At 56.7% G+C, this 11,208-nt stretch overlaps 2 protein-coding genes across 8 annotated transcripts in view; one reads left to right on the top strand and one right to left on the bottom strand.

Annotated features, from left to right (window-relative positions):
- Positions 1 to 423: 423 nt before the first annotated feature.
- Positions 424 to 2,114, top strand: GADD45B (growth arrest and DNA damage inducible beta). The gene is made up of 4 exons (XM_030509407.1): positions 424 to 626; positions 727 to 828; positions 1,048 to 1,261; positions 1,398 to 2,114. Exons 1-4 carry the CDS (start codon positions 589 to 591, stop codon positions 1,509 to 1,511), a joined length of 468 nt encoding a protein of 155 aa, XP_030365267.1. The 5' UTR covers positions 424 to 588; the 3' UTR covers positions 1,512 to 2,114.
- Positions 2,115 to 6,001: 3,887 nt separating this feature from the next.
- The window catches only part of GNG7 (G protein subunit gamma 7), a 73,005-nt gene continuing 67,798 nt past the window's right edge, over positions 6,002 to 11,208 (bottom strand). For all 7 annotated transcript variants that reach the window (XR_003994745.1, XR_003994746.1, XM_030509409.1 and 4 more), the window contains one exon: positions 6,002 to 10,446. Coding sequence is in view for 5 of the 7 variants with exons in the window: in XM_030509409.1 (XP_030365269.1) it covers positions 10,321 to 10,446 (126 nt within the window). In the remaining 2 variants the exon portion in view is untranslated. The remainder of the gene's footprint in view (positions 10,447 to 11,208) is intronic.

Below are 11,208 nucleotides of genomic sequence, written 5' to 3'. Positions count from 1 at the left end.
GCTCCGCAGCCCGCCAGAGGGCGCCGCCGCCGCTCGGCAGCGCGGTTCCGGCTCCCGCACCGAGGTCCCAGCGCGCGTCCCCGTTTTCCCCGGCTTCGAGCGCAACGACACCCCCCTCCTCCCCCCCAGTACAAGTCCCGGTGCACGGACCGACCCCTCGGTGCAGGCCCCAGCCCAAGGACTGACCCCAACCCACCGCAGAACCCCGTGACCGGCCCGGCCCGGTGCCGCCCCGGGCCCCGCACAGCCCCGGGGACAGTTTCTGGGCGGGGTTTCCCCACGCACCATCGTCCCACCTCACCCCCACGTGGGGCCTGCTGGAGGTGTCCAATCCCCGCGGCACCCTCCCGCCGCTGTCTGCTAAACCAGCCAATGGGCGAAGCGGGGCTGCCCTCCGAGCGGCGGAAGGGTATAAGAAGCGGCGCCGGGCTCAGCGGCAGCTCAGACGGATCGCGCTGCGGTGGCTGCGGGAGGGGACAAGAGCCGCGACAGCGCCGCGACCACGCTGGGGATTGTTGCGTTTGGGATTTGCCTTCGCCGCACGGAGCCCGAACGCCCCAGGCGCCCGCCTTGGATTACAATTGCACCATGACTTTGGAGGAGCTGGTGCCTTGCGATAGAAGCAAGTAAGTGCGGCGGTCCCGGGCTGGGAGGAGCCCGGGGGAGGGGGTTCGTCGTTGTTGCCGCCGTTGCTCACCGGGTCTCTTGTCTCCCCTCTCCGCGTAGGATGCAGGCGGTGAGTGAGGCCGTAGAGCGGGTGCTGGTGGCAGCACAGCACCAGGACCGGCTCACAGTGGGTGTCTACGAGTCTGCCAAGCTCATGAATGTGTGAGTATCTGGGGAGACCTTTCCGAGGGGCTCCAGCACAGTTGGCATGGGGGGGAGTCCACCAGAAGCAGGTCTGTTCCCCATTCCTTACCTGCAGGCAGGGAGGTGGCCCTGGTGATACGGGGTATTAGTGTCCCACGGGTATGACAGTTCTGGGGGAATAACAGCGCCATCCGGAGCTGGTCTGGTTGCCCTCTCTAATGCCTCGTGTGCCTACAGGGACCCTGACAGTGTGGTGCTGTGCGTGCTGGCCACTGATGAGGAGGATGAAGGTGACATCGCCCTGCAAATCCACTTCACCCTCATCCAGGCCTTCTGCTGTGATAATGACATCCATATTCTGCGTGTCCTGGGCATGCAGCGCCTGGCCACCATCCTGGGTGAGCCTGAGCCTGGCACCGAGCCTCGTGACCTCCACTGCCTCTTAGTCACGGTGAGTGGGACAGTGATGCATGGCATGACCACGCACTGGTGGCCCCGTGCTTCACGTGCCAAGGCCAGGGTGTGAGGGGACTTGGGGCCACATGTCAGGGCAAGAGTGGCACTAACTCTGTGTCTCTGCTTCTTAGAACCCACACACAGATGCCTGGAAGAACCAAGGGTTGGCAGAGGTGGCCAGTTACTGCACTGAGAGCCGCGACAAGAACCAGTGGGTGCCATATGTGTGTCTGCAGGAGCGCTGAGCCAGCCCCAGCCGATGCCCGGCTCTGTACCTGAAAAAGGAGGGGGGAAAAAGTAAAACAGCAGGAAAAGGAAGGAGAAACAGCCAGTTAAAAACAAACAAACGAACAAAAAAACCCCAAACGCAAACAACCCACCGATTTTATTTTTCTTTTTAACCGGAGAGAAGGAAGAAGCAGACCGGCCACACCGGTGGGCACGGGAAGGAGGCACGCTAGAGCCGTGCCGTGCCAGCAGCCGGGTGGAACGCTGGCCGGAGCACGCCGGAGCCATGTGTGCCAAGGAGTTGTGCTTGGCTGCAGGGACCTGGGGGACTGTGCCGAGGAGCCCCGGGACAGGCGTTGTGAGGAGATGGAAAGCATGTGATGTTTTCTGTTTGGCATCTGTGACTGGACAGAGGTGAGGACTGCAGGGGGATGGAGTTTTGCAAACTGCTTTTTCCAAGGGATAGATTATTGTCTGTAATGATGGACCTGTAATCCCAGTGTCAAGTTTTTTGCACTCCAAACCACTTGGAGACCCTGAGCTTAATCTATTCCAGAGTCTATTCTTATACTGATTTAAGAAAAAATCCCAAGTTATTTGCAATAAAATATCTGAAGCCAGGGGTGTCTGCTTTCCTTGGCTCTGCTGGAGCTGGGGCCCATGGGGAGGGGGCATTCTGCACACACATGCAGCGTGTGCCGGGGGGGGCCCTGGTGGGGGCTTGAGGGTCTTTCTACGACTGAGAGCATCCCTTTCTCTGAGAAAGGGTCTGTCCATGAAAACCAGCCCATCGATGCAACCCCAGAGCCCTGAGCTCTGGGAGAAACTGAAGCATAGGGTAACTATCTCCTGCCCCTTGGGAAAACTGCAGCTTGCCCTGGCTATGGGAACCAGGGTCAGAACCGCCCCCCCACAGCCCCCGCCACACTGCAGGAATCCCCAGGGAAAAGCATTTTCCCGGTGCTTGTATGTGTGCCAGGGCCGGTGGCCAGCCCTGCTCCCAGCATCCTGACAGCGGCACACTGGAGCAGGCCCTGACCTGAGCTCCCCCAGGCTGCACTCACTGGATCGTGGTGGGAGGGACGGCAGCGGCACCCCTGAGACACTGCTGGGCCGTGGGGTGAGTCACAGCCCTGACACTTCCTCACCCAACCTGGCAGCACGATCCTCTTGTGCCTCAGTTTCCCCATCTGCAGAAGGGCTGAGTCGCTTTTGTGGGAGCCCAAGTCTGGCCCCGAAAGGAGGGGGGGGGGGGAGGTTTGGGGAGGACGGCGGCCCCCGTTGTGCATCCCTGGCAGGGAATAGCGTGGAGCGAGCCCAACAGCAGCAGCAAGGGCCACGGCTGCGGCTCCCCATCCGGCTTCTGGCAAAGGCACGGGACAGCACGGGGAGACGGTGGGTGGTGACGGCCCCGACCCCTCCCACCCCGTCCAGGCAGGACGCCCACAGAGCAGCCCCAAACCGCAGCCCACCCTGGAGCACACATGGAACAGCCCACACGTGAGGCGCGTCACGCACACACACGCACATGCCGCCGTCACACACGCACTGTTCCTGACCCGCACACAAAGACCTCCACCACGGTAGCACCGGAGGGGCTTGATACTGCAGCGGATCACAGGCAGGGGAGGACCCGCTGCACTGTCCAGGAACCCCAGGCGCACACACCCAGACCTCCCAACGCTGCCTCAGATCCCCCCCATACGGACACACTCCCCCCCCCCCCAGCAATAGGGGGGTCAGTGGGACCCCGCAGACAGTAGGGGCAGTGGGACCCGCTCCCCGTGTAGCCACAGCTTGCTCCTTGCAGCCACCGCCCAGGCCCCCCCCGCTCCCCGGTGTCCTCGTCGGGCCTGACTCACCGCGGGGGCGACGGGGATCCCGGCAGGACGCCGAGCTGCGCTTTCCACCCAGACGGAGCCGTCCCCGCCGGCCGCAGGGTCTGTGGGAGGTGCTCTGATCCAGTGCCCGCGGGGCCTCGGGCAGCCGGACCCCTGCCCCAGCACCTTGTCTGCACCACAGCACCGGGGAGAGCGGCTCCGGCCTGGGAATGGAGTTTCTGGGCTGGTTTGGCTCGGGTGGCAAGAGCCATGGCCGCCTAATACTGTGACACACACCCCCCCCCAGCATCACCCAGCACCACCGCAGCCCTCCCGGCACCGTTGCCATGTCGGGGCCCTGGAGTGAGACCACACACCTTTCCGCAGGGCTGGGGAGCCGGGCAGGGCCAGCCCGACGCCAGCAGCATTAGCACCTGGTAGTAATTAGACCCTGGGTGATAATTAGCCCACGTCTGCAGGACGGGTGCCGAGCATGCCTCTCCCCTCTCCAGCCTTGCCGATATCCTTCCATCCTGGCAAGTGCCACCAAATGTGTGAGCTCGCCCCAGGCAGGGCTGCAGTTGATGCCAATGGCGGGAGGAGGGGGGAGAGGGGGACTGGAGCCATGATCCCATGGATCCATTGCTATGATTGCTGGACAGAGCAGTTTCTGGAAAAGAAGTGGCTGCGTGTGTGTTTGTGGGTGCAGGGGGTGTGCGGGGGTCCCAATGAGCTGCGGGGGGGGGGAGGCCCAACACATGCAACCACATTCCCTAGGGTCACCAGGGCCTTGCACATCCACGCATGGAGGGGAAGAGCTATGTGTGTGCATGCATGTATGCACATGTGCATGCAAGGAGAGGCTCAGGGATGGGGGTGTTTTGGATGGGGGGGGCACAGTGAGCCCCTTCCTGGCTCTGGGGTGGCTGCAGCCAGACGGGGCTGGGCCGGATCCTGCTCTGTCTGAGCCCAGCGCATGGGGAGGCCACAGCCTCTGATTTATGAGTCTGGCCTGGGTGGCTGCTGGCAGAAGGCAGCTGGGCTGGCCCGGTCCCCAGGCTCTGTCCCCATCCGCCCCTGCATCCACCCAGAGACACTGGAGAGCCCCTGGGCTGCCCGTGTTCGAGTGGGCTGAGCTCCCACACCCCCGTGGCTGAAGCAGGGTCTCCAGGGATGGTGAGGTGTACCCACGGCCATGCATTGCCAGGGTGGGGAGCCCAGTTGCAGTGATGCAACCACCCCAGTGCACCCCGACACTGCTGGTGCCAAGACCTAGTGGGACATGCCACTGTCCACAAGGCCACCCCAGTCACGTCCCTGCAGCCCCGGCCATGGTGCCAACAGCTTTCCCAGCCCTGACTGCAAAGGCGGGTAATTAAAGCTGCGGAGAAGCTAAAAACAGCCCTGTGAGAGAGGATGGGTTATTTTTAGCCACTGCCCCAGCTCTGTGCCACCAGGCATCCTCTGTGCCGGAAGGAGGGTCCAGTGGTCTTTCATGTGCTCAGGCTCGGGTTCGCTTTGGAGTGGGTTTCCAGGAAAGCAAGAGTGAAGCAGCAGCATCCAGCCTCCCTGATGTGTCCCCCTGTGCTTGAAGTGAATTTAAGGGGAGTTTGAGCATCTGTGAAATGGTGGGTGCAGGGATCCCTCGCAGCTCTGCATATGGGATGCTGACACAGGACTCTGGCTGTAGGACGGAACAGGGCTGGTGGCACTGACCATGCCTGAGACTGTACCAGTGGCTCCAGCAAGGCCATGTCTCCCCCAGATACTGTTGGAAATCGTGTCCCCTCTGCTCCCCTGCATCTCCCTGGTCTCTGCAGGGCACGGACATGCCTGTGCCTCCCATAAGGTCAGCACCAGTCTCCCAGAGACCCAGCCCTGCAGTCAGGCATCTCCTGTGTAGGGTGACAGGGCTTAGCCCAAGGACCATGGCTCAGCCCAAAGCTGCTGCTGCTGCCTGTCCCAGTGCTGCCCGTCCCAGCTCAGCCTTTTGGGGCAGACACTGAAAAATCCCAACTATTCCAGGCACGCAGAGGAAGTGTGGCTCCAGACTGCCCATATGCAGCAGCACGTGTTACTGCTGGGCAAAGCTGCCGGCTTGGAGGCCTCTGCCTTCCAGGAGAGCAATCCCTGTGGCGCAATGCCGCCGCCAGCCAGCTCCAGCACCAGACCCTGGTGCTGCTTTGGGTTGGGAGCTGCTGGGAAGCTGAGGGAAGAGATGGGGCTGCTGCCAGGGCAGGCAGAGGTCCCTTCCTGTTCTTCTGAAAAGGGCAGAAATGCTGCACCCTGTTTTGTTTTGCTGTGGCTCCATGGACAGGAGGGCCTCACAAACGTCAGCTCTGATGCTGCTGGGCAGATGGGGAGCATCAGGGTGGTGGGAGCAGCCCCCAAGGGTGGGAGAAGGGGGTTCCGAAGGGGCTGCACCAGCTCAGCCTGCAAGGCTGTGATACCCAGTGAGGTGGTGGGGATCCTGCTAAGCCTCCGGAGTGACAGCCCCATCCCACCCGGTTGGGATGACCAAGGTGTCCTCGGGCAGTAGGAGATGGCTGAAACACCCCAAGGAAGGGCGTGGGAAGGTCTTCACTGATCCCAGCTCTCGAGAAAGCTCCTGCCGTGCCCCCAAGCTGGCAGCACTAAGAGGACCTGAGCAGCTACCATGCCAGATGCAGGACAGGCTGGGCAGGAGATCTGGCAAAATGAAAAGTGAGCCTTTTTATTGTATTATCAATTTCACTTCTTAACAACAATTCCACAAAATATTAAACACTGGGCAAGAAATTGGTCTATGGCACACCAGAAATAAAAATCAAAGAGATCCAAAAATGCAGACGTTATGAGGAGCCTACATTACAGACACCAATTACTTCCTAAATACAGTCTTTACAAACCTTGATTTGTGTTTGGCAACAAGATCAGAGTTTGGCAAATAATACTACTAATTATAATAGGCCAGAGAGAAGAAATTAAGAGCGCAAAAGTATCAGACACGTGGCTTCTGTTCAATGAAGTAAATACATTAGTTTGACTTTGTTAAAGTTGACTTTTTAAGTACTCGGAGGAAGGGGAATTGGCTCCAGGCTCCGGAGGCTCCGGCACTGAGCCATCAGCCGGTGTCATGCGGGTGCCAGGCGTCTCCCAGCTCTGGCTGCACCACTGGGATGGTCCCGGAGACAGGGAGGGGAAGACAAGGAAAAAGGACCAACAAATTAAATAGGAGCAATGTTTCCTCTTCTCCCTTTTTCTTTTGCAGTCTCTCTCCTTTCTACTTTTGGCAACAGCTTCGCCACATGCTAAAAAGAAATGCCAGGCAGATTTGGGCATGTGTTTACATCCAAAACCAAGGCCTTTGTGAGGCCGGGGCTGCTGGCACTGCCTGCCCATGCCTCATCAGGGGTCCCCACTCGCCCTTTGCCATCTGGAGCACTTAAAAAGTCCTGAAAAGTGTCTTTTTTTTTTGTTTTGTTTTGTTTTTTTCCCCCCAGCAAATGCACTAACAAAGTACAAGCAACTACTGTAATTTGCACTTATATTTATGCTATACAAAAACATCTACAGTATGAGCACTGATTTACTCAGACAAGGAAAAAACTAAAAAAAAAAACTAAAAAAAAAAAAATAAAAAAAACCCCAAAGAAAACCCACAAACTTGAGGATTTTTCCACTGAACGAGTCACCCACTGAGAGACACCAGCACCCACTGGCAGCCCCCTGCCTGCCCCATGGGCTGCCTCTGGCCCACCAGCATCCCTGTGCCGGGAGCCCCCGGCCCTGTCCCCAGGTTACTAAGGGACTCCAAGCAGATGCTCCCTGTCCCCCACTCCCATCTCCAGCCGCGCTTTGGACCTAAACCTGTTGCCTCACCCCTCACTGGCCACCCCACCGCCAGTGTGACTCAGGCAAGACCCCAGGGATGAGCGTGATGGCCCATGCGGGTGGGAGGACAAGGGGTAGACCCTGCTTCACTGGGCTGCGGCAGCATCCCGCAGCAAGCCCCCCCATGGGCCTGAGCTGCCCCATCACCATCCTGGGCACCGTGGAGGGCAGGGTGCAGGCAGGGGGTGCCGGGAAGCCCCCTCGGCAGCATGAGACAGTGATGGATGGGGGGGACAACAGTCCCTGCCCAGGTCTCAAGCGGAGGAGCGGTGTATGGCTCCTGCGGTAACCTCAGTCACTTGCTGCCGCACAGAGCGCAGGTATTTCTGGCTGACCTGCAGCTCGGGCACTTGCCTGGGTCACCGGCTATAGCACCATGCACAGGTCTCTAACATAGAGGAAGAATCAGCAATCTGGAGTAGAAAAATAAGGCTGGAACTGTACTAGATTAAGGACAGAGGAAGTTCCCTCATGGAGAAGAGAAAGCCCTGCTGCGGCAAAACCCAGGCGCACCTCAGGACTGTGCTCGCTCCCCGCTACAGATGCGGCATTTGAGAGCTTATGTTGGATGAAAGATTTAAAAGAAAAATAAACAACAAAACCAAAAAGACATCGCCTGTTGCTGTGCCAGGGCTGCTGCCCTTGGCTGCCAGACGATGCTCAGCGTGGTGTCAGGCTGGGGTGCAAGTAGGGCTTGGGGGACATGCTCAGCTGCAGAGGGAAATAAATCCACTTCCCTCTGCTCTGCCTCCCCCCAGCACTCACACAGGGACAGAGTGAAATCCAGGGGATCACAAGCAACCTGTCACAAGGCTGGTGCCAGGACAGGAGCCCATGGCACAGCGGGGTGGGGGGAGACAGGAGGTGTAAAACGCTCAGATCAGCAAAGGACCCCAGGAAAGCAGTTGCAAGACGTACACAGGAGGTGCCAAGGTTTGTGTTAGTGTTAAAAATGCGTGTGTGGGGGGTTTCCAACTTCGTTTAAAAAGGCAAGTGACTTAAAGAAAGGGATGGAAAGATACCTGCAACCAAGAAGTGTAAATGAAGCAGCTCTGCTAACCACAGCCTCCACCAACGCTGCCGAGCTGGCTGCATGGCTGGTTGGTACTGGAGAGGTGCCAGCTGCACTCAGCCAATACTCCACAGCCCACCTCTGCGTCACCGGAGGAAGAACCTCTGAAGCTGCCCTTCTTCCTGATGACGACCCACCCTCCCTGGGTACCAGCCACATAACTGCAGGCTCTGCTCCAATCCCTGCCTTCGAGCCGGCCTCTGGCATTGGAACACCATCAGCCTCTGAAAAGCAGCCAGCAAAGCCTCCCAGTACCCTGCCTGGACCATGAAGTCTGACCAGCCTAAGCATTATGCAATATGTGCTGCGAGGTTTCCTCCCTCCAACTGAATCACAACAGAAAGTGTGAACATGGCTTAACACCAAAAGGAGACCAGAGTCTCCTCCAGGCTCCCCCTCCCAAGGGCTCCCAGCAGCCACAGCCACAGGAAGCACTCCCTGTCCCATGAAGGGATCAGCCGCCTGTGGTTTCCATCCCAGTGGGAGGTCGGGGCATTTCAAACCAAATCCAAAGCATTGAGGGAATGGGAAAAATGCCAAGATTTCACATCAGGTGTGTTGTTTTGTTTTCTTTTCTCCCTCTCTTCCCAAAACTGAAACTCATCATCGCCTGTATTCAGACCCCGGCACGGGGTGCCTGTGTTCAGGATAACTGGGAACGAGTACGAGCATGCTGGTTAGGAAATAGAACCATGCCTCTGCCTACCGTGGGGTAGCAGCTCCAGCGACAAGGGGAAAACACAGTGGGACTTCCCTGAGCTCTGATATTTCCTCCTGAGCATCCGCCTGTCCCAGCACGGAGCCGCTGGGCTCTGTTGCCATCAGGGCTCTGTGGTGGGCAGTGGGAGGAAGGCTCGCCTGCTTGTCCCCTCTTCCTCACAGCTGCTCCATACCACGTTCTCCCTGGCGCTGCAACGTTTAACATTGGTGAACAGAGCGCTCCCGTTGAAATGGCATTTCAAGATTTCCAAGGGATGGGAAAAGAACTTATTTCTTCTACAGCCTTACCCTCATCTCCCTGAATTAACTGGGTTCCGTGGAACAAATTCCATTTGCCGCTCTTGGTAAGAGAAAGGGAGATGGAGAATGCTCGTAGATCTGTCAAATTTAGTGTTTTGAACGAAGACTCACCAAAAGGCAAACTTAAAAAGATTTTTCATGTGATATGGCACAACTGAAAGCTCCCCTCCCACCCCTCCCCGGTACAGTCCCATTTGGGAAAACCAGTGATAACAGCACAGAGAAACCTCAGAAGCAATCAGAGCAGCTCAAGCCCGGCCTCTCCCATGCCTCAGGCTTCCTAACATTGCTCATGGAAACTCTTGGCCAATAGACATGACACTATAGAGCGTTTTCCTGTGGTACCATCCCCTCCTCCAAGCAGAGCCGTGCGGCACAAGGAGGGAGCCTCCTGGCCTCCATCCTCCTCCTCCTCCCCCCAGCCTCAGTTTACCCATTTGCAACAGCAGTTTTCCAAGCTGTGTTTTGGTTGGTTTGGTTGGTTTGTTTTGTTTTCCTTTTTTGTCCTAGCTTTCTACAAAATAACTCCCCCCCTGGACTCTTCTCCCTTGTTCCCTCCTCAAGGAACAGAGCAAATTCTTGCAACAATGTGCTAATTAGAAACTAATTGGATGAGACCCACTCAGAGCTTTGTTCAAAGCTTCTATGGGGAGGTCCCACTACTTAGATCTTGCATTGGCAGATGCAATAAGAACCCCTGCTGCCTCCACCACCCCACTACCAATTATAAATGTCGCTATTAAAAATACTCCCCCCACCCCTCAATCATGGGTTTTGGGTTTTTTTCCCTTCTTCTTTGTAAATGTTGACCCCTCTCAGTGCAGCACCTGCCCTGGAGCAGACACCCTTCCCTAAAACCACTTGCAATTTTTTACACTCCTCCCCCCTCCCTCCTCCCCCCCCCCCCCCCAAGATTTAAATTCTATTTGAATCCAACATTTAGTATTTACCCCTCGGCACAGTTATAAGTTTGTAGCTTGGTTTCAGTTGATGGAGAACAGTGCCCTGCCTGAGAGATCACACACGCCAGAGTGAGAAAAGCTATAGGATGATACAAGGCTTTTTGTCCTTAAAAGGATTCTCCGAAGCGGGCACTCCAACCAGCAGCGGGTCATTCCTGGCATGTTGCTCACAGTAATTCATTAGCTCAGAAGATGCTTTCGAGACCTAAATGTTGCAAAAAAGCAGAAGGTTAGTGAGAACATTCAGGTGAACGCGCAAAGCTCAGCCCATGCAGCACCACTGGCCACTTCCCAGGCTCTAAGGGGAGGAAGAGAACTGAAGTTCAGCTTTTCATAACAGAAACTTTGTGGAGATGGCAACCAAAGGCGAAATGGACATAAGAAAAAAAAAGTTTGTAAGGTCTGATATAAATAAAGCAATGACTATGTGAAAAATGCTCTCAGAGATTGAAAAGAAGATATTTTTGTCCTAATTTTTAAGGTCTTTGGGATAAAAAAGGAAAAATAAAAGCCTGCTTGAGAGCAGCCACCCTCTGATGTTAAAAACGGAGGGTTTGAAATTGTTAGAAACTATTATTTAAGGCTCTGCTTATTTTAGTTCAAAGGTGTCTGCTGGGAAGTGGGAGCCCAGAGCAGCCCAGCAGAGATGTGGCCGTGGTGGTGGGCAGCAAGGAAGGCAGGAGGCACGGGGAGAGCTCAGGCAGGGAGGTGCTGGCAGCTGGAGACCAGCATCAGCCCCCTTTTATTTTCAATAACTTTAATAGCTGGTCAAACATATGGCAAACCCAAAACACAGACACAACCAGACCACATCTGGAAGACCCAGATGTGACCTGTTGTAGCTGCAGAGCCTTACGGCAGCGGTTCCCTTCCGAGGATCTCCATGGCTGCTTGGCTTCAGGATGACTTGCCCCTCTCAGCTGAGCTGAGCCTTGATTTAGGAGCTCCTAAATCAAGAGCATCTACA

The sequence above is a fragment of the Strigops habroptila genome, chromosome 20, assembly GCF_004027225.2.
Source record: "Strigops habroptila isolate Jane chromosome 20, bStrHab1.2.pri, whole genome shotgun sequence".
In the NCBI taxonomy this organism is placed as follows: Eukaryota; Metazoa; Chordata; class Aves; order Psittaciformes; family Psittacidae; genus Strigops; species Strigops habroptila.
Note: the sequence above shows the minus strand (reverse complement) of the source record. Positions and strands in the feature narration are given on the sequence as shown.